Raw genomic sequence first — 21,014 nt, forward strand, 5'->3', positions numbered from 1 at the left:
CTTCTGGCTTTTAAGATCATCCACAGACAGGAAACCTCTCCAAACTCTGCTCAATCTTCATAGAGATTGCAAATAAATTGCAAAAATGAAATACTGTTTTAGTGTTTCTTGTGAAATGTTTTTTAAAAGTTGTTAACCACCCTGAGCCAACAAGGACAGGGTGGTATACAAATAAAATATTTATTAATTGTTTATTTAAACACCCTGGTACACTATCAGTACAGCCATAAGCAGAGTTCTCAGCCCACTGAGTTCAGTGCATCGAGAAGGACCTATCTCTGTTTAGGCTGCCACCATAAATCTCTGAATGAGAGTTGTTGCAGCCACAACATAAAGATATTTACAAAGAAATAAATCTGTTTGACTTCAGTATAACTGACTTCTGCATCTAGGATTTTTCTTTTCCATTTCTGCAAAACATCACTTGCGGTTTGATTAGGCTTTCAGATCAAACAGGCTCTTACTATGAACGGTGGGATGGGATTTGCATGTCTTATTTAGCAGACGGCTCACGTTTCCTTTATCTGAACATCTTATGGGATGTTTGAAATGGGGCAATTAAGATTTTGTCTAAACTGGAGCTCTGCTCACTGTGAAATATGTGGAAGGAGCTGTACACAGGGAACTCATGCCAACAGTTCTGCTGAAGCAAGTCTGGCTGACTGCAACCCGTGAATGCAAAGGGTTCCAAGTTTTGAATGGCTTACATTTGCCTAATGCCAATTTTACTCTACTTGCAAGGTGATTATTCACTGCTGAATGCTTTTGTCTGATGCCGGAGTGTGTGTATTGCAAACGTACATCCCATGTCGCTGAAGGATGGCAGGCGACAGAGGAATATACATGCACCAGTTCCTTGAATCATATGATACAGTCAGGGAATTGTTTCAAACACTATACATTTGTCTGGAAGCTTTTAAACTTCAGTAGTTTTTTTGTTTGTTTGTTTTGGGGAGGGGGTAATGGTCCGGAAATGAATTAGCCTTTCCAAGTTTTTCATAGAAATGTTCTAATCAAGATTTTAAAATTATTATTTATAATTTGATGTATAGCCTACCACTCCCAAACGAGACGGCTCATGGTGGGTAACAAGCACAGACCTCCACAATAAATATCATTGGACATGTTTAACTGTCCTCCCTGCTACAGTGATGTAATCATAGAGAAGTAAATTCTAGCGTATCAAGCTTTATGTAATATCCTCAAAAGTCAATTGCTCTGGAGATCAGTCAGTGAAGATTAGTGGCTAAGTTCTCCACACTCATGGGACTCCAATGCACTATTGTATTACGTTCAAATTAAAACCAACAAAACATAAGGCCTTTGGGGTATTATAGATCTGTCATGCTACAGGGCAACAAAATTAGTTCACAAGATAACCATTGAGATTATCTTCCCGACCATTTGGGCCAAATACACCTCACAAAAGAATGTATGGGCTGGCTATGTGAAAATATTGTTGGAATATGCAAGATCTGCAGTGTGTATAACTGAACAAGCCATGAAGAGTGTCCTGCAAGGGGCATCAGAGACGCATAGTTAGAATAGGAGCTTCTTGATGACTTTCAAATAATCTCCTGTGTCTTGACTTCCTGTTTCTTTGAGCATACTTCCTCCCTGCTTGCCTCCAAAATAGCAGTTGAACAGAATGGCTGCGGACAACAGAACAGTTGGTTAGCTCTCTCTCTCTTTCTCTCCCCACCAAGTTGTTTCTCTTCTTAATAAAACTATTATTTGAACAGCCCACTGCTCTATTCCTTTGCGTATTCAAACTCTGCCAAAAAATATTAAGTTTTGAAAACTTATTATCTGCTGGGCTGGCTTTAAGCTTCTAAAATCAACCTAATCTACATACAAACATGATTCTAACTGATGTTCTATGAACCAAAAGCCTCTGCTGCGTAGAGTGTGCACTGAGCTCTTAGATGAGTTTTTGTTCTTCTTGCCAGCATCCATGAAGGCATCCAATTATTCATGCCTGTGCCCTTGATTCATTTAGACACACAAGGCAATGATCATCCTTTCCTTAGGGTGGATTCATATGACCAGTTATTTTTTCCTGACTACGCAGTGTCTTTTTCCAGTCACTTCAGGGGAGATATCAGATATATCACAAACCACGCACTGTTAGGGAGCCTTTCAGAATTAATGAACTCTTGCTTCCATCATTTCAAACGTAAAGGCATTTTTTTTTCTTGCTCTGCGCTGCAACCATCAGGTCTTCCTAGTAGCTGTCTGGCTTGTGCTCTTAATATATTTTGAATCATTAACAGGTCCATGACTCACTATGATGCCCCATCCCTCCAGGGATGTAGGCAGTATATCCATGCAGTCAAAGAGGACTCACAGTTCCAGAAGTGCAAAAGTTCCCAGTGTAATTGATTAGCTTAGTTCCAAGACTAACATTCACCCTGGTGCCTGGCTGGTTTGTTCCACCTGCATTCACACAAGTTCTTAGGCTGGCTTCTCCTGCTGAGGTCCTTCACCTGGGCCCTTTCTGCACTCACATTTTTTCTACTGTAAATCTTGCTGAATTATTGTCAATTTGAACCCATATCTACAGCCTTCCCTTTCCCCAATTTTAAACACATTGCCCTTCTGCATTTTCATTGTCCCAATTTTTGGTCTCCTTCCTGCTTTATTGGGGGTGGGGGTCGGGTGAAGCTTTATTTCCTGTCTTTTTAATCCCAACGATACAGCCAGAGCAAGCCGGGAGAGGGGATACTTATTTATCTTTCTTTTCCTGCAGAAGCGGGGGGGGGGGTCGGGAGGGGAGGCAGTAGCCTCAAAGAGAACGAGGAGGGGAACGGAAATTCAAGAGGCAAATCTCTGCTCATAGAAGTGTTGACTTCTGAAGCGCAGTCACTTTAAAAGTTCCCAAAATGAAGGCAAAAACAAGTCTTGCAAAGGAATGGCAACTGGGAACTAGGCAGTCTTTGAACTGAACCCCTGACCAATCAGCAACAGACTGCTTCACTACATCAGCATTGGGGGCAAAGGGCAAGACGTTAATCTGGCAAAATGCAGAACATCTGCACTTAATACTGGGGCTCTCAGAGTTGTTTCCTCAAATGTAGCAACTTATATCTGCTCCTGGATATCGTGTGGGAAAGGTAGTCTCACCATGGATCAATCATACACATTGCAGAAGTAAAATTTAAAGTGCTAAATATCAGAATGGAAATTGAATAATGTGTAGATGACTTTCTTTAATTCAGGATCACCAGGGATAAAATGCCCGCTATACCTAGGTTGGTTCTCTTGTGACAGTTGACTTCCTGGTGAATAGGACCCATACAGCAGGTCAATGGTATGCTTAATGATGCTTGAAATCTGCCATCTTACAGAGCTGGCCAACCTTATAGAATGGTGACCTCTGGTAATGAGACTGGGTAAATGCAATAATCACAAACTGACTCACAATTGGGCAAACCTGTTAGTTTAAAGCGCAGAACACAACAGAACACAAAGGCAGATTTTAGTGCAGAAATGGATGGAAAAAGTGGCACTTTAAAGAGGCAAATCTGAACAAAATTGCTAGTATGGAAATGGAGACAGGATCAGAACAAAGGATGATAACAGTAGCAATATAATCCTGTATTTCCCCCCTCCCAACTCACTCCTCCATTGTCTTCTTCTTGCAGGATGTGTATGTTGTACTTTTACAATCACAGCACCCTTTCCAACTTGCGAGGTTAGTACATGGGCCATATCCTTTCAAAGCCAAACTAGGCTAAATCTCTAAACTGCTGTGCCACTGAGTTGCATCTTCTGCCCCATTTGTGTGGGTGCCCTAGTTGACTGCCCTAGCTGAAAGAAGGCCCTCGTGCACTTGTTGGAAGCTGAGCTGCCAACTCAGGGTTGGCCAATTCCTGGGAAAATGGGTACGGAACATGGGGAAGGTGGGATTTAAGGGAGGGAGGGGGCTCAATGGGTCAACTTCTCTCAAAAGCAGCCATTCCCCCCCCCCCCCCGTGGAACTCATGCTGGAAAGTGAACTTGAGACTGGCAACTCTTAAGGCTCAAAGGCTCCCTCATCTACAGCATGACTTCACATATTCCAGGAATGAGCCACCTTGGCAGGGAGGACTGTGGCAACAGGAGACTCGAACAAACTTGCAGGGGGCCAACTGCTGGGCTCCTTGGCCCTGGCCGGCGCTGAGTAACACCCCCCCCCCCCCTCTGTTGTTGTCTTGGAGGTTGCGGCTGACTGCCAGAGGTGCCCGCAGGTAGCCAGCCTCTCCTGGGACGTTCACTTCGGGGGCTTTGTCTGTCAGCTTGCAAGGATCCTGGGGCCTCCTCGCGGGCACCCACTCTCCTGCCATTCCTTTCATTCCCAGAGTGCCTTCGAAAGCGCGCCCGCTTGCCGGTCCGGTCCTTCCCCCCCGCCCCCCGAAAGGCGCTCTTTCGACCCGAAGGGGCGGGGGCGAGAACGGCTCCTGCTTCCCCCGCCTCGGGTCTTCTTGGGCAAAAGGGGAGGGGGAGGCTCGGGGGCGGGCCTCGGGCTGGCGAAGGAGGGCCGCCATTGGTCCCCGGCCGGCGGGCTGCTTGTCAATTGTGGCGCTCGAGGTGGGGAGGGGGGCGGCTGCTCTCTGGCTCGCTCGCTCGCTGCTCTCGGTGCGCCTCCTGGGCCAGCCCTCTTTGCGGGATGCAACCGAGCGGGGGATGCTGAGCTCGCCGCGCCGCGCTTGAAGCCTCTCTCAGCTGCCTGCAGTGGGAAGGCAGGGCGCCGGCGAGGACGGACCGGAGGGGCCTGGACTCGAGCTGGGCTGACCCCCACCCCGCCCCACCCCGCCCGGACCCCTCGTCAGCGGCTGCCGCGGCCGCCAGAGCACTCCGGCCCCCGCACCTCGCCCGGCGCGCTCTCCCATGGGCCGCTGAAGAAGACGGGCGCCTCTTGGAATATCCGTGTGGCGGGAGGGCGGCGGCGGGGCAGCCGAGCGAGGAGAGCCGGGGCTGGGGAAGGCGCCCCGCGGGGGCGGGTGGCTCGCAGTGCGGACGGCCGGTGCGGGGGGCGCCCCGAGACATGGCGATGAGGCGGAGGTGGTCCACCAGGTGGAAAACGAAACGCTGGTTCTGGGACTCCGCTCTGCCCGCGCTCCTCGTCGCTTTGACGCTCCTGCTGGAGGCTGCGGAGGTCAGCGGAGGTAAGCAAGGCTGCGCTGAGCGGGCCGGTTGACCAGCAACCCTCTTCGTCGCGCTTGCCCCGTTGAAGTTCAGCCTGCGCGACTGGACTTGATGGCTCGCCTCTCTGGCTTCCGGAGCGAAGGGGGTCGGTGGCTGTTTTATGGTCTGGGGGGGGGCACTCTGCACATGGTCAAAGGCATCCCCTTCTGGGTATGGATTGCTGAGCCCTTGGGCTAAGCTCTGACAAATATTCCGACCGCCCCTTCAGGATTTCCCGGACTAAGCCAGCTTGTAGGGGGGAGACCTGACACCTCTGAATGCTCTCTTGGGGAACTGAGAGGACTAAGGGACTGGGAATGATTTTGCTCTCCTTTCCCCCAAATTCTCGTTCTTTAAACTTATCTCCTCTCTGCTGCGTAGATGCTTTAAAAACTCCCTAAATGAAAAGAGCGGTATGGGGAGAGGGCTGGAAATTTGGGCGGAAGGAGAAATACTGAAATTGAGGGTAGAAGTCAGAGAACTTCCTGAGCAGAGATACTTTTCTTTGTGTGGCCAGCCAATTTTTAAAACTTGGTGTGTGTGTGTGTGTGTGAGAGAGGGGGGGGGGGCTTCTGTACCTTCCAGGTTCCACTCTCTCTGTTCTTTTGAACTTGCCAAAGTCATTAAGTTGATCAAGTTCATAAAATCTTGACTACAGTGAAATTAAAGAGGGGTGGGAAGGGAGCTTTGCAAACTCTGCCTTAATAGATGATGGGAACGACCATATCTGCAGGCATCAATGACAAAGAAAGAAAGAAAGAAAGAAAGAAAGAAAGAAAGAAAGAAAGAAAGAAAGAAAGAAAGAAAGAAAGAAAGAAAGAAAGAAAGAAAGAAAGAAAGACTCAAAATACTGTTCAATATTTCTTTATGAAGCTTAGGAGAAAGTTTGGGGAAGCAACAAAACTTTTTAACATCTTGAAAGGGAAGAGGACTGCTCAAGTGGAAGGAAATAGCAAGAGAAATAAGTAGGTAGGGGGGCAGATTATAATGGACAGGGATGTCCATGTAGTTTTAAATGAAACTGGTCTTATTAAGTGGGCTTCGGTGGGGGGGGGGTTTGGGGGGGGTGGCACATTGCCGTTTTGGCACATTGCTGTCTTGCCGTTTTTGAGCACACCAGAAATTGGCTAGTCAGCAGCATTATTTCTCACCTGTTTTGCCCCCACCCTCCTCAACCAGATCCAGTAGTGTCAACCCAGCATACGTGGCAAGACAGATATAGTAGTTCAATGCATAGAGGAATCTCCTCCCTTTCCCCTCCCTTCCCCTAAGGTGTATCCTTGGGCAAAAGGCATGGCATGGAGTGAGTGGTCCCTTAGGTGTCTGTGGACACATGTGAGCCCGGTGCAGTTCCTGGGAATTTGCAGGCACCAGATAAAAGTTTGCCATTTTAAGGAGATCTGTGTTATGTGTGTGGGGTGTGTGTGTGGAGGGGAAGAGTGATAATGGGAGGGGATATCTTTTTCCATTTCTGGATTTTGATCCAAAGAGTGGGGTAATTTGGGGAAGAATAGCAGCTGAACTATCCTGAGTCTAGAAACCATACTAGGAGGCACAGCTATAATTGCAGCCTGAAGGGAGGTGCTCCTTGGAAACCCGTGGGCCGATATTACAGAGAACTTCTTGTCTCCGTAGCTTGGCTGTGGTGCTATGTTTCCCATCTCGAGGGACCTACGCTGTGACTTTATTCTTTGTTAACTTCTTCTGTCCAATGAAATCTGTTGCAGCAATTAGGCTGCTTCTGTGTCTATCCTGCAGTGTTTGTATCCTTAAGGGTCATTTTACTCCCTTCCACACACACAAAATTTGCAATTTCTGAAGGAAATCTCCTGTTATGACTTCACACACATACAAAAAAGATCTACCTACTTGTTAGGTTAGCTCATGATTGGAGTCAAGGGTGGCCATGGATGAGAAAGGTGCTCTGTGAGTGTTTCCTTTCAGCCTCTGGGTTCCTGCTCACCTCTTGGACTTGAGTGTCAGTCACATCTGCCAGTCTTTCTGCCCCCTGCTGGTTTGAAGCACAACTCAGAAGGGAGATGGACGAATCCAGCCATGCTTCACCTCACCTCTTGCATTCTGCAATTAATTATCTCCCTTTTCTCCATCCCTTTGGGGCTAGGGCACGTGCAGTGATATGGATTTTGACTACAGCATGCCAAGTGAAGTCATTTACGAGGGGATTAAGAAGATAAAAGTTCATTATTCTTGTTTGATTCTGGTTTCTTTCTCTTAAAAAAATAAATAAAGTTCCTGATGTGATTTGCAGACTCAGCTTGGCTAGCTGCTTTGTTCTTTGGATCTAAGAAGGAAAGGAGAGTCTGTGCTGAAAAGAGGGTGTTGTGTCTTGCTCCAGAGGAAGCTTGCCTTCTTAAAGTAAAGCCCAGATGACTTAAAATATGTTGGCAAGGGTTTTTCTGCATGGTGCTGCTTTGGGGAGGATGTGATCCCAAGCTTGCTGATTTGGAATAAAGTTCTGCTGAAAGCAATAGGCCTTGCTTTCAAGTACATTCTGCTTCAAACTTGGGGAGAGTTTCCATTACATCTTAATGTTTCTGCAAAGTATAGGCCAGTGATTCAATTGTAGAAGTGTTTCTTTGTGGAGACCACAAAGATACAAAAATGTCACTGCCAAACAAATCACTGAAGGTAATTTTATACCAATAAAGGTACGCTGACTCTGACTCTGAATGATAGCCATTGCTGGGATAACTGGTTGATTTCTAAGTTATGAACATGAATAATGTTTTCAGCATCAGATGTGTTGTATACTAAAGAAGTTTGCACTGTATATATAAAGAAAACTGCACTCCTGTTTCTGTGTATACTTGTCAGTCACTCCCATCATTTCAATGGAATTTGAGTAAGGTTGAAATCCAATACACTTATTTGAGAGTAAGCCCCAACGTAATCAGCAAACATACATCCAATTGGATATTGAGCCATACTGCTCAATCCTGATCAGAGGTACTTCTGTTTGTTTAGGGATGTAGCCTCTGAGCTATTTGTAAAGTCCTCCGCAACATTCTAACATCCATGTAAAATGTTGCCCCAAGATGTTCCAGTGAACGGCGGTATATAAATTTAATGAATGAATGAATGAACAGTTATATTGTTTAAATGATTGGTAATTGACATTCACAATGGATCTCCAGAGAGAGCTCCCATCCATAAAAGTATAGAATGCTGCAGGAGTTAGGAGTTCCAGCAGTTTTGGGCAGAAAATGTTTGGTTTTTTTTAACAATCTGATGCAAGTGTCTCTTTCTCTGATTCCTCTTCTCACCTTTTTAATATGAGCTCTGTTGGCAGAGGTGCTTGGGATGAATAAACACATTTATTTGAAGCAGCTATAGAAGCCAAGCAGTATGATGCAATTTATGTCAATGGACCATTGCGATAGTTAATTAAATGTCATGAGAAATATTCAGTGAATACCTAAACCATCAAAACTGAAGTTTTCAGACAAATGAAAAAGTTCTGCTGATTCAGAATAATTCATTCTAATTATAGCATGATCCCATATAACACATATATTGCCTTCTGTTATATACTTCTAAAAGCCAACAAGGGGATTCTTTGTGTTTCCCAAGCTATGCTTGATGCTAATGGGATTTCCAAAGTTGGGCCTACTCCTCATGGCTGAATATGCTTCAAGGACGATTTTCCTCAAAGATAATCTATAAAAGAACCATTTGGCTCATAAGCAATTTAACCATTTCAACATAGCTGACTGCAAAACAACTTTCATAAATCCTTGAATGGCTTGCTGACTAAATTAACATTTATATAAGCAAATACATAAGGACTACTTTTGTCGTGCTTCAACATGGCTTAAATTTGAATCATAACTTGTAGTGTTATTTCATTTTAGTATTGACCAACATGCCAACATTTTAATAAGCTGCTGTGATACTTCTAGCATGTAGTTGAGAGGCAGATGAACTTTCAGGGTCACAAACTTCCGTGAAAAGCAGAAGTGTTGAAAAGTTGTCAGCAATGTGTATTAAATTCCAAAATATCTTTGGCTCTTTAACTTAAAAAATAATAAGAACCTGCTTTAATTACAGACCCGTGTACATAAAACGCTGTGTGCCTTATTTATCTATATTAGCCTCATTGATTGAATTATATAATTAAGTGTTTTTTTTGAGAACTATAGTATGCAAAAATTATTTGAGTCCCAGGGCTCAGCAGGTGAAAGGGTCACATCTTCCCCTGTATGCATACCCTGTCCCTTACCGTGGAGAGAATCAAGAACTTGTCTGATTTGCTGTTAAAATAAAACATTTCTGCAACAGACCTATGGCCAAACACTGATTTTTTTCCCTAGGCAGCTGACACAGAAATATGCCTGGTATGTTGTGTGGGTTGTGCAGTTCTTTACTTGTCCTTCCCAAGGAGGCTTGAGACAGACCCCTGAAAGGAAGGTAGATTAGTTTTCCCCTGCAAATCAGCCCTTATAGGGTAAAAGTAATTTGTATTCCTGAGCTTTACTTAAAATGCACAAAGAATTCTCCCTGCCCTGTAACGATGCATCATCATCACTATAGACACAGAAGTGATTACACAGTTTTATTTGAAATGGTATTAATGGTGATAATCTGTGTTTTGTAGCATGTACGCTTAGCGGAAAATAGAGGCTACTATCTTAATCCCTATAGATTTCTTGCATGTTTGATGTTTTTCAATAAACCAGAAGGCTTAAAATTAACTCCTACAGGAATCCTTAAGGATGGGCCCTGACTGCAGTGTCATGTGATTATTCTGCTTCAAAATACAAAAGGGGGTGGAATCATAAGAGATCCTCTTAAAATAAACTTGTTAACAGCAGTCTCCTTTTCAATATATCCACAAGCCAGGTTATGGATCTTGCTGATTATTTTTCTCTATCTTCAATCCCTGCTCAAGGAAATCTGAAATAAGACCTCCAGTGCTGAATATAATTAGTGTAGTTGCTAAGAGTGGTGGTTTTTAATCTGGAGAACTGGGTTTGATTCCCCATGCCTCCACATGCAGCCAGCTGGGTGACTTTGGGCTAATCACATATCTGCTAGAGCTTTTTCTCACAGCAGTTTCTCTCATAGCTCTCTCAGCCTCACCTACCTCACAGGGTGTCTGGGGAGAGGAAGGGAAAGTGATTGTAAATCACTTTGATATTCCCTTGGGTAGTGAATAGTGGGGTATGAAATCCAATAATTCTTCTCTTCTTCTGTTATAACCTTCTGATCAGCAATTAGGCTTATTTGAGAAATTGGGGAGGAGCAGGAATCCAGAATTCCAAGCCTCAGCTCCCTGAAATGGCCATCTAGCAATTTCTGTTACTACAGATGCCCCCCCCCCCACTCCTTGCAAGGTATTGTAGGGAAATGTATTTTATTTCTGGGTTTGGGCTAATGCTCACATTTCATTTTGAGAGTTTTTCTCTCTCCGGGAAGAAGAAAGGAAGGAAGGAGGAAATCAGTTACTAAAAAGAATTGCCTAACTACCAACAATTAAAGCTTTGGGAATGCTATGAATAATGTGGGCCTGAGAAAGTGAAAGGTCCCCAGACACTTGGGCTGTGAGAGACCAGAGCATACTTTCCTGAAAAAGTTAGGAACATCTATTCATTCATTCATTCATTCATTCATTCATTCATTCATTCATTCATTCATTCATTCATTCATTCATTCAAAATTGTATTGGTTGACTGCCATTCCTGGCCAACTAATGGTTGTTTACAATAAGAACATTAAAACCCACTTAAAACCCAATATATATAACCAATATTGGCAGTGAAAAACAATCTACAAACTCCCCCATCCCATCCCCTCACATCCTACCACTGCTATCACCATTGTCATGGAGAGTATTTACCAATGATGTCCATCTGAGGGGCCTATAGAGGGAGGGACCCAATCTTTTTAGCCCGGCCTTAACCAAACACCTGGCGGAAGAGCTCTGTCTTACAGGCTCTCACAGCTGAGCTCCCTCTTGATGGTTGCCATTGCCACATGGAGTAGACCAGTGGTCCCCAACCCCTGGTCTGCGGCCTGGTGCCGGTATGTGAGAGCCTCGGCAGCGGGCAGCAGCTCCTTCTCCATGCCCCCCCAGCAGTGAGAAGCTCGTCAGGCCACAAGCAAATCGGCCACTGAAGTGACCTGAAGTGGCCGATTAGCTTGCGACTCGGCAAGCTTCTGTGGGATGGGGGGAGAGGGAAGTGTGGCTGTCGGCATGCCGGCGGCGCAAACGTGCATGCACGAACCTGCTGCACATGTGTGTTTGTGCCTGATGGGGGCACAAATGCGCCCGCATGGCAGTTTCGCACATGCATGCATGCACAGAGTCATCGCACGTGCACATTTGTGCCCCGGCAGGGCTGCAAACATACATGCGCGGCAGGTCCACGCATGTGTGAAACTGCCGCACATGCGCATTTGCGGCCCCGCTGGGTGGGCCCTGGGTCGCCCTCTCCCTCCATCCCTTGGCAGTGGTCTGCAACCAGAAAAAGGTTGCGGACTGCTGGAGTAGACCAGTGGTCCCCAACCTGCAGTTTGCGGCCCGGTGCCGGGCCGTGAAGGCCAGGGCGGTGGGCTGCGAAGGCCAGGGCGCCGGGCCGCGGTTCCCTCTCCTCGCCCCCCCCCCCGCAGTAAAAAACCTCTCCAGGCTGGGAAGCTTCTTACTGTGGGAGGGGTGGGGAGAGGGAATTAGGGCTGCGCCGTGCAGCAGTTGCCCTGCCGGTCCCCAGCCGGAAAAAGGTTGGGGACCACTGGAGTAGACAACAGGTTGACTGCACAGGCAAAGACTTCATGGTAATGCAAAACCTTTAGCAAACTCTTACATCTAAGTTAAATAGCCTGCTTTAGAACAAGACTAGCTAGGGTGAGGCACAAGGGAATTGCATGTTTGAACCTTCTTTTTGCATTCTTTGCTTAGTCTGTTACTGTGTAGAAAGTTTGTGTGTAGACTTTCTCCTTTTAATAAATATGTTGCTACTTTAAATACTGGTAGTCGTTCTTTGAACGACTGTTAGAACACCCCACTGTTAGAACACCCTTTTTAAAACACCCTATTTAAAACACCCTATTTAAAATGGGCTTCAGGGAAGGGAGGCAGTCAGCTGTTAGTGCTAGGTCACGGGGTGGCAAGCTGCCCATGTGGTAACCAGAATATGATTAATGGAAGATGCAAGCACAAGATAGAGCTTTAGAATGCCAAAGCAGAAGGGAAGCTGGGATTACTAGCCCTCTTGGTGGGTAATTCCCAAAATGACGAGCTGGTGACAGTGTACTGAAGAATAAGTGCGAGGGAAAGTACTCCAAGGATCAGGCAAGCTAGGAGATGAGTTGAAAATATGGATGATCGTTGGGCAGTTAGACTCCTTGGGGAGGCCAAATGGAGTGGCAGTTGTAGGTCAGTGGTGCTATTCTACCACAGGTGACAATCAGGAACAACCATCATCCCTCAAGAAGCCCTGTTTGGCACTGAGACCTTCAGTTGTCTCCATATATTACTAGGGAACCAAACCAGTCTTGAGGAAAAATTATTAGCATGGACCCTCATTTTGTTTATCAGCAACTCTTCTGTATCCTGTTATACAAGCAGCAACATGAGCAGTGCAGCTCAATATTTTTGTTTCCCAAAATGCCCGTCTCCTGTGCCAGTCCCATGGGCTACAAGTCTTGGTTCCTGGCAGCAGTGGTTGGAATGTGTATTGGGGGAATCTCTAGCCTGGAGTTCAGCATTGGTAGGAATGTGGGGAAGGTGGTGGGGGTGGGTACATGCCTCCTCCTATACATCCTGCCTGGACAGCCATCCTGAAATCTGCACAGTGTGGCATCACATCCTTTGTAGCCTTCATTGACCCTAGGGTAGGCTGCAGTGCTGATTTGGTGAGGGGTAACAAACGGCTCAAGTTTCATTAGTTGGCTACCCACACCCTTGCTGGTTTGAATCCCCATCACTGGGCTTGGTTATGCATTGAACTAGTTACAGTCAGAGGAATATGCCTTTTCTTGGGTTGCTGCCACTTTGGATCTAACCAGGCAGGCTACAGAGACAGGCATTTTCTCTGCAGTCTACCTTGAACTCTGCCAAGGCAGCTTAGTGTGAGAGCAGGTGTCCATTTTCTCCCATGTCTCTACCAGCTCAAATATATCCTGTGTTCTCCAAGGGGAAATTACTCTTCCACATTCCACAATCAATGGTAGAGGAAGATGCTGCTGAGGGAATCTCACTGGCTTAAGCCAGTCCTGAGTGGTGGTGCAGGTGAGGAAAGGGGGAGGAGCAGCAGAGCTCCTTTCCTACCCCACTATAAGTGCTGCTGCTTAAAATCAGAGCTTATTGGTACATTTCTGCCTCTCTGTCTTTTTTGCCAAGAACAGTAGCCACTTACTGTTAGCATGCAGATCACGATCACATAAATTCCATTTAGAAATGGAAATGGCTTCTCTCATCCTTCTGGTTAGAGTATGCCTCTCTGCAAGAACAACACTGGAGGCACTTCTAAAAACGGCACATTCTTGCCTGCTGGCACATCCTTCTGCTCCTTCCCACTGTGCTGCTGGGGGCCATCAAAGCCAAGCAGCCCCAGATTGCATCAGAAACAACAGGAGAAGCATCTGCCTTCCGTGCTGGGGACAGCTGTTTAGCTTTGATCTGGCCAGCCTGGGGCGCTCCAGGAAGAAGCATTGGTTGGACGTGCCCTTTTGTCATAGCCAAATCAAGGTTGAGCATGAGGGGAGCCAGGCTGTGCTGCAACAAACCAGTCAGTGGCTTCTCCTTTTGCTCTTGCTTTTCCTTCACAGCATCCTCTCACCCAGAGAATGCCTAGTGGTGCTCTAAATGGTCAATCTGCCCCAGCTTGCTTCCAGGGGGGAAAAAATGCAATCCAAGAAAAGAACCAGGGCTTTATTGCTGAAGGGAAATGATACCTAAAACAGAGTGGAACAATTATGCCTCTCTTGGATTTTTGTTTTGTACAATCCAAAACAGTAGGGTTTCCCTCCGCCAGCATGATTTAAAAGTTTCTTTATTTTCTCACTGTAGTTCTCTGTTTCTTTTCATAAGAAATCCTCTTACCATTTATTAATTTACTGTTGGGTTGGCTATTCAGTGATAATAGGGTACAAACGAACTAAATGGAGTGCAGGAGACATCTCTTGTGCTTTGATAAAGAAAGTAAACTTTTGCAAAGCTGGTGTTCTTCTGGTTAGCTCTAAAGGCAAAAATAAAAATAAATATCAGCCATTTGCTGAGTTTGGACTAGCACAGATATGCGTGCAACTCTTGATCATAATTACAGTATTGACTTTATTAGCATAACATTTGCAAACTGCTCATGTTAATATAGGAATTGTTAACCTTATTCACATTCTAGCAGGAGCTGGCAGTTGGAAGATCTTTCAGCACATAATTGTGCATGTTGTTAAAAAGGAAGAAAGAAAAGCAACCTCTTATATGCACAAGACTTGAGGTTTCAGTGGATGCCAAAATGAAAATGCGTTCAACATGGAAATAGATGTTACTTAGCCAGTGTTGGATATATGAGAATATAAAGCCTGAAATGTGGTATTATAGGGCTACTTTAGGCCTTGGATCTAAGCCACCCAATCAACTTTCAAAGCATTATTGAAGCCACCCTTTCAGTCTTTGGTATTCTCTCTTTACTTCCTGATGGGCTGCCTCCTGGACCATACTATAGCCACCTTGGTGGTGTAGAAGACAGTGTTTTGGATTTGATGAAGTAAGACCTGAGTTCAAATTAGCTTAAAAGTAGAAATATAAACAAGATGGGGAGGGAATAGGGCAAGGAGATGAAATCCATTTTAAAGGTCTGAGTGAACAAAGGCAGTTCATACGAATTAGGGGAAATGTTACAGTGTTGAGGAACACTAAGGCGTTTTTCTCTTTAGAGTGGTATAAGTGAATAGTGTGTGGCATTGCACACACACAGCTATATTGAATGTGTTCATGCATGCAGCTGTTTTGCTAGAGGGGGATAAAAGCACCTCAGTTTATCATGCTGTGGATATAATCAGGATTAGGTCCTCATGGCATTGTTAAATCTTTTTAATATTGCAGCAACATATTGGGGTGGGATACGAAAATGCTGTCATGTCAAGTTTGGCCCTGAGATACCTGGACACATCCAGGAGAAATCTAGAAACAGATATTAAAGGTAAAGGTATTCCCTGTGCAAGCACTGAGTCATGTCTGACCTTTAGGGTGACGCTCTCCAGCAGACTCAATGGCAGACTTAATACAGGGTGGCCTTGCCAGTGCCTTCCCCAGACATTACTGTTTTACCCCCCAGCAAGCTGGGTACTCATTTTACCGAACTCGGAAGGATGGAAGGCTGAGTCAACCTTGAGCCAGCTGCCGGGATCGAACTCCTAGCCTCTTCAGAGCTTCATACAGCATTTCTGCTGCTTACCACTCTGCGCCACAAGAGGCTCAGAAACAGATATTAGCAGTGCACAATTGAGGAAATTACTTCAGCATGATAAAAAGTATAATGCAAGACTCCTAGAAATATAGGACCAAGAATAATATAGTTCCCACCTCTTGCTCAGTGTTTATTCAGAATCTTGGAATACAAATGTGGAAATTTGATCCGCCTCCTTTCCTGGCCAATAGAAAATGTGTCACAGGTTTCAATGCAAGTGAGACTGAGTAGGTCAGAGTGGAAATTGGCATTATGCTATCCATTTTTGGAGAGCTAGGCTAGTTTGCTGCTGCTGCTGCTGAAAACCCCACAGTTGAGGTAGTTGCATTGTGGCAAAATACTTTTGCTGTAGGCCCATTAACTCTACTGTTTTGTCTGTCTGGATCAAACTGCAAGTTAAGTTGATGAAATCCATTTAAATATTTGGATTTATTCAGACAAACCATATGAAAGATGGGAAGAAAAAGTGACAAGAATCAGGTATCTCTTGATTTCTTTAATTTTCCTTAACTTTAAGTGACAAAGAGCTTAACAATTTCCTTATGCTGTTTTCCTGACAAAACTACTGTTCTACCTGCTATTAGCTTTGGTAAGTGAACCAGGCAGTCATTTTTAGTTAATGAAATAAAGGGCCAAGCTACATGTGACCAGGGATCTTAGTTGTTTACAGAACTCTGTCCATTCATGTGACAAAAAATGTGTTTGTATGTAGTTTTAAATAAAAATTGGTTATGAGAGCTAAATTATATACCTTCTCTGCTTCCAGTTTCTTTCAATATTTCCCCCCACCTAGGCTATGATAAAGGAAATGAGCTGGGCTAGGAGAAAAGATGCTTCAGACAGCAAAGTGCATCACGATAAGTCATGAAAGAGGGCAGAGTTCAGCCTTTCTGCATGTGCATTTTGTATTTTATCTAAAAACAGACCCCCTTCCTACCCTATTGAATTAATTTTAAAATAAACCAATAATTAAAAAGTCCAGAACTCTAAATATAATAATAATAATTTGCGAGTAGAACTGAAAGCATTTGGTAGATAGTGTGCATATAGTTGTTGAGGGAGCACATCTTAAGATCATGTGCATTAGTTTGCCTATACTTGTAACTGTCACTTGAAAAAACATGCACAAGTCTTTAAGAATAATTTGGGAAAACCATAAAATTTCAATTTTGGATTAAATTAGCTTCTGCTTTGAGTATCTGCATATGTGTAGGCTCTGCATTCTTATTCTCCATGTTTCCCATTTAACTATGATTCACATATCTTACTAGCAAAGAGCACATCACGTTTCTTACACTGCTCAACAATTCTTGGGTTACCATATTTTCAGATACAATCATGAAGAAAATGCATTCCAGGAGTTTAACTTGGCACCAGCATTTCACCTTTGGGAGTATCGATTAAAACAAGATAGAATGTCTATAAAAGAAACAATGCTTTACAGTGCAATTGTATGCATGTTTACTCAGATATAGGTCTCACTTTAGTCAGCTAAACTTAATTCCAGGTAACTACCCAGGATTGCCTTGGTTAGGTAAATAAGAATCATTTCTAAATTCCAAGTAATTAGCTACCTGCCCACTCACCTCCAAATTCAAACTTTGACCAGTAATTCATATCTGTACCACTATATATTTGATATAATTGATATCTGCACCTCAAACTTGCCAAATGCCACCGAGACACCTCCAAGGGAGGCAGGGCCGCCTATGAAACCCGGGAGAGCCGCCACACTGAGAAAAGCCACTGCACCATCCCCAGCAGAAAAGAGGGAAGAAAAGGGGGAGATACAAGGGGGTGGGAGGGAGGGAGAAGTTGGAGGGGTACATCCTGCCCTAGAGGATGCATACGGGTGGGGGGGGGCAGAGCATACAAGACAAGCGAGGAAACAGGGAGAACTCAGGGAAGGGAAAATTGGGAACAGCAGGGTGAGAGACACAATAAGCCTGGCACAGACCCATTGGACTAACCTCCAGGTGCTCTACCTGGCCAAAGCCCTCTTGGGCTTCACATCGAGCACGCACAAACTGCCCGCTGCCTCCACCCACCCTCTCAAGCCTTACAACGGCCCTCACCAGAGTTCTGGGGGCTCACAGTGAGAGGCACGGGCCCTCTTCCGGGTGGTGGGGAGGGAAGGTGGACTGGCTGCCTCCTATCCCTGCCCCCTCTACCTCATTAGTGCATCCCTGAATGCAATGGACTTGAAGACTAGTGTGGAATAATTTTTTTGTGGGACTTGTGTATTTGCTCATGTGAGACAAATAGGAGTTTAGAGGGGAAGGGAGTGATATTTGCAAACAGTAATACTCAGGTTCCAGTTGAAACTGCTCCCCTCATGATAGCTACTGGTGCTTCTATGTCTGGTTTGAACTTAAAATTAGTTAAGAATAGGTTCTGGACCGTTTCTTCTTAATGCCAGTTGAATATGATGAAGGAAACAGATACATGCTGTTAGGGAATCATTAATTCTGAATAATGGCCTGAATGTGGATCAAAATCTATATAATGGGTCCATGTACAGTTAGGGGATATTTTTCTCTAAGCCTCATGTATGCAGAAAAGAAACATGAAATGCACATTGTTAAAAATCCCTTCTAAATTATGTGTTGGCTTCTTTAAGAAAAATCTCACAAGACTACATTATGACAAAATCTTACTACATTATGAAATCTTGGTGGCCATTATCAGGGTTGTGCAGGACTGACCAACATTTCTGAGCTTCCAAAGTGTCAGGGAGAGGAGAGAAAAACTGAAAAACTAAAATAGTGGAAGCAGGAAAGATAGCATTGTAGGGGCAAAAAAGGTAAAAAGGAAAGCAGAAAAGGTAAGCAGAAAAAGGTTGGTGAGTAGGAGAGAAGGAAAGGAGCAAGATGACTGGCACTGCCACTGGGACGCAAGGAGGCAAAACAGAAGGGAGTAAGAAAATGAGATTTCTTCCCAAAGTTCTTGTGTGCAGCTTTGGCCATGATGCACAGAGCTCAATACTAGGATGAAGGAGGAAGTTTATAAAAGGCTCACTAATAGGAAGCAGGAAAATCAATACAAAATCAATACATCGTCCCCGGCCCTAGGGAAGCACGCCTGGCCTCAACCAAGGCCAGGGCCTTCTCGGTCCTGGCCCCTGCCTGGTGGAATGAGCTCCCGGGAGAGCTGCGGGCCCTGCGGGACCTTCCATCGTTCCGCAGGGCCTGCAAGACGGAGCTCTTCCGCCAGGTTTATGGTTGAGACCAGGCTTAACATCTACGCCCCCCCCAGGACCTGAGGATTGGGATTAGACATGAGTACCATCAGTATCCCCTCTCCACTTGCTAGGGGGGGAATGGGTAGTTGATTAGCCGCTCTTGCCAGGTAGTCATTAACTATTGACATGTTAATTGGTTTTAATGTATTTTATGGGGTTTTTATACTGTTGTAACCCGCCACGAGCCGCAAGGGAGTGGCGGGAAATAAATTCAATAATAATAATAATAATTTAGGATTTCTAGCTGCCTGGAGAAAAATGTCCTACAATTTTAATAGATGCTGTAATAGATAATATGTTCCTCCATGTCCTGAAAGGCTCCAGCTGCCCATTTCCATACTAAAACTGTTAAAGGGATAGAGCAGGCCTGAAAACTCATTATTTGTAATATTTCAGAAATAGAATAGATTAATTTCATAACTTATTAGAAGGGTATAGGTCAGAGGTGAAAATACTATCCCTTCCCTTACTTCAGTTGGTTTGACTTGGATTCGCTCATATGACATTGGATGTGTTAGACTTTCTGCATTGCTGTGATTCTGCTGGGATTCTCTGGTTTGCAATTGGTTGTTGGACTTACTAGTTCTGCTTACATTGGTAGGCTTTTGACCAGTAGTTGCTTATTCTTGTGTGTTTGGCTATTCTTAACATGGAATTGCACCCACCCCCCTAGAAACAACAGAGGATGGCTGGTGCATTTTGTTCAAGGCCCTTTGAACTAGAGCATGAGATCAAATTCAATTCACTTGAAACTTGGAGGTTATTTATTGAACAGGTGCCACCATTTTCACTGAACATTTGGTGCTATTTGCTCAAAAAACAGCCACTCCAGTCCTCCAATATATCCCCCATAGGAAATAACTGATCTGCAGGGGGGACTCCAAATACCAATGGCTGCCAAATTTGAAACTGGAATTTGGGACTGGAATAAACAAGAATTCCATTATTTATACCCTCCCAGGAACCTGAATCTGAAAAATGCTACTTATATTCAGGTGCACATCCCTTCTCAGTCCCAACCAGAAAAAACACAGTTAAGAAGGATACCTTGATTGTTGGTATCAAATCTACAAGGGTGCCCCAAGAATTGCCAGGGCCATATTCCCCTTGATTATCTCCTGGTACAGTTCATCCATCAGGGTGACTAAGGCCATATCAATCCCATAACTGTGCCTGAAACCACATTGGAGTGGATCCAAACAACCCACTCCTTTGTACAGACACCACACCATCAGTTACCTTGCTTGGCAGTGGTACATTTGATATTCCATTTGACATGGATTCAGACTCAGAAACCTTTATTGGCATACAAGACTACTTGGTAGTTATTCAGCTGTCTTCCAGAGTAGGGTTGTTATTTTGTTTTAAGTAGTGGAAACATTACTGCTCACTTCAAGGGACTACTGTTTGGATCTGATAAAACTGGACCCCTGCAATACAAACACTAGATCTGGACAGAAATCAGTCTGTAAGAACTCTTGTGTCATATCTAGGACATATGGCTACAAGCCAGTGCCAGCGAGTTAGAACTGGGTGGCTGCAGGAGCTATGCCATGACTGAAGAGAGTGTTCTGATTTCTTCTCTAATGAGGTTCAATGGGTGCCTGGTTTTGTTTGAGTAGTATCAAGACTATGAAATTGTAAGTAGTATAATCTGCTCCTATCCTTTGAACTGTGGGTGCCCGAAAGAGCTGCTTAAGGTTCCCCATTCTCTATAGCTGCTTTCCCCGCCCCCTGATCTCAACAAACTAGTAGAAAAACTCTGATAGTTTGAACATCATGAAAAACAAAAGATTAGGCTTTTTAGGAAAGAAGGAATCAAACAGCCATTTAGAAATGGAATGCTTTTTGAAGTATTTAAGCAGCTGTGATCATATGAAGACATTTAAACATAGCTAATTTATTAGCAAAACAGTCTGGCTGGCTTTTTCACTGTCTGTAGAAAAGTGTTTTAGATCTGCCTTATAGGCAGAAATACTTATATTGATTGAAAATAATACCCTCCTGGACCTGGTGCGTATTTGGCCGCCTTTGCCCCACTTTAAAGGAACACGGATATCAGCTGTGATTTATTAAGAATATAGATCATCCCAGAAGAGCCTTTGTTGTACCCACACCTAATTGAATATTACACAATCATTGGATTACAGCAGTCATTCACAACTGGATTTCCTCTGTGT

At 44.4% G+C, this 21,014-nt stretch overlaps 1 protein-coding gene across 4 annotated transcripts in view; it reads left to right on the forward strand.

The window, feature by feature from the left end:
• Positions 1–4,584: 4,584 nt before the first annotated feature.
• The window catches only part of COL11A1 (collagen type XI alpha 1 chain), a 272,666-nt gene continuing 256,236 nt past the window's right edge, over positions 4,585–21,014 (forward strand). For 2 of the 4 annotated variants that reach the window (XM_077332842.1, XM_077332844.1), the window contains exon 1: positions 4,585–5,147. In XM_077332842.1, the coding sequence (XP_077188957.1) occupies positions 5,027–5,147 (121 nt within the window). In that variant the 5' untranslated portion in view covers positions 4,585–5,026. The remainder of the gene's footprint in view (positions 5,148–21,014) is intronic. The other 2 variants (XM_077332843.1, XM_077332846.1) reach the window with 1 other exon arrangement.

Source organism: Paroedura picta, chromosome 4 (assembly GCF_049243985.1).
Source record: "Paroedura picta isolate Pp20150507F chromosome 4, Ppicta_v3.0, whole genome shotgun sequence".
In the NCBI taxonomy this organism is placed as follows: Eukaryota; Metazoa; Chordata; class Lepidosauria; order Squamata; family Gekkonidae; genus Paroedura; species Paroedura picta.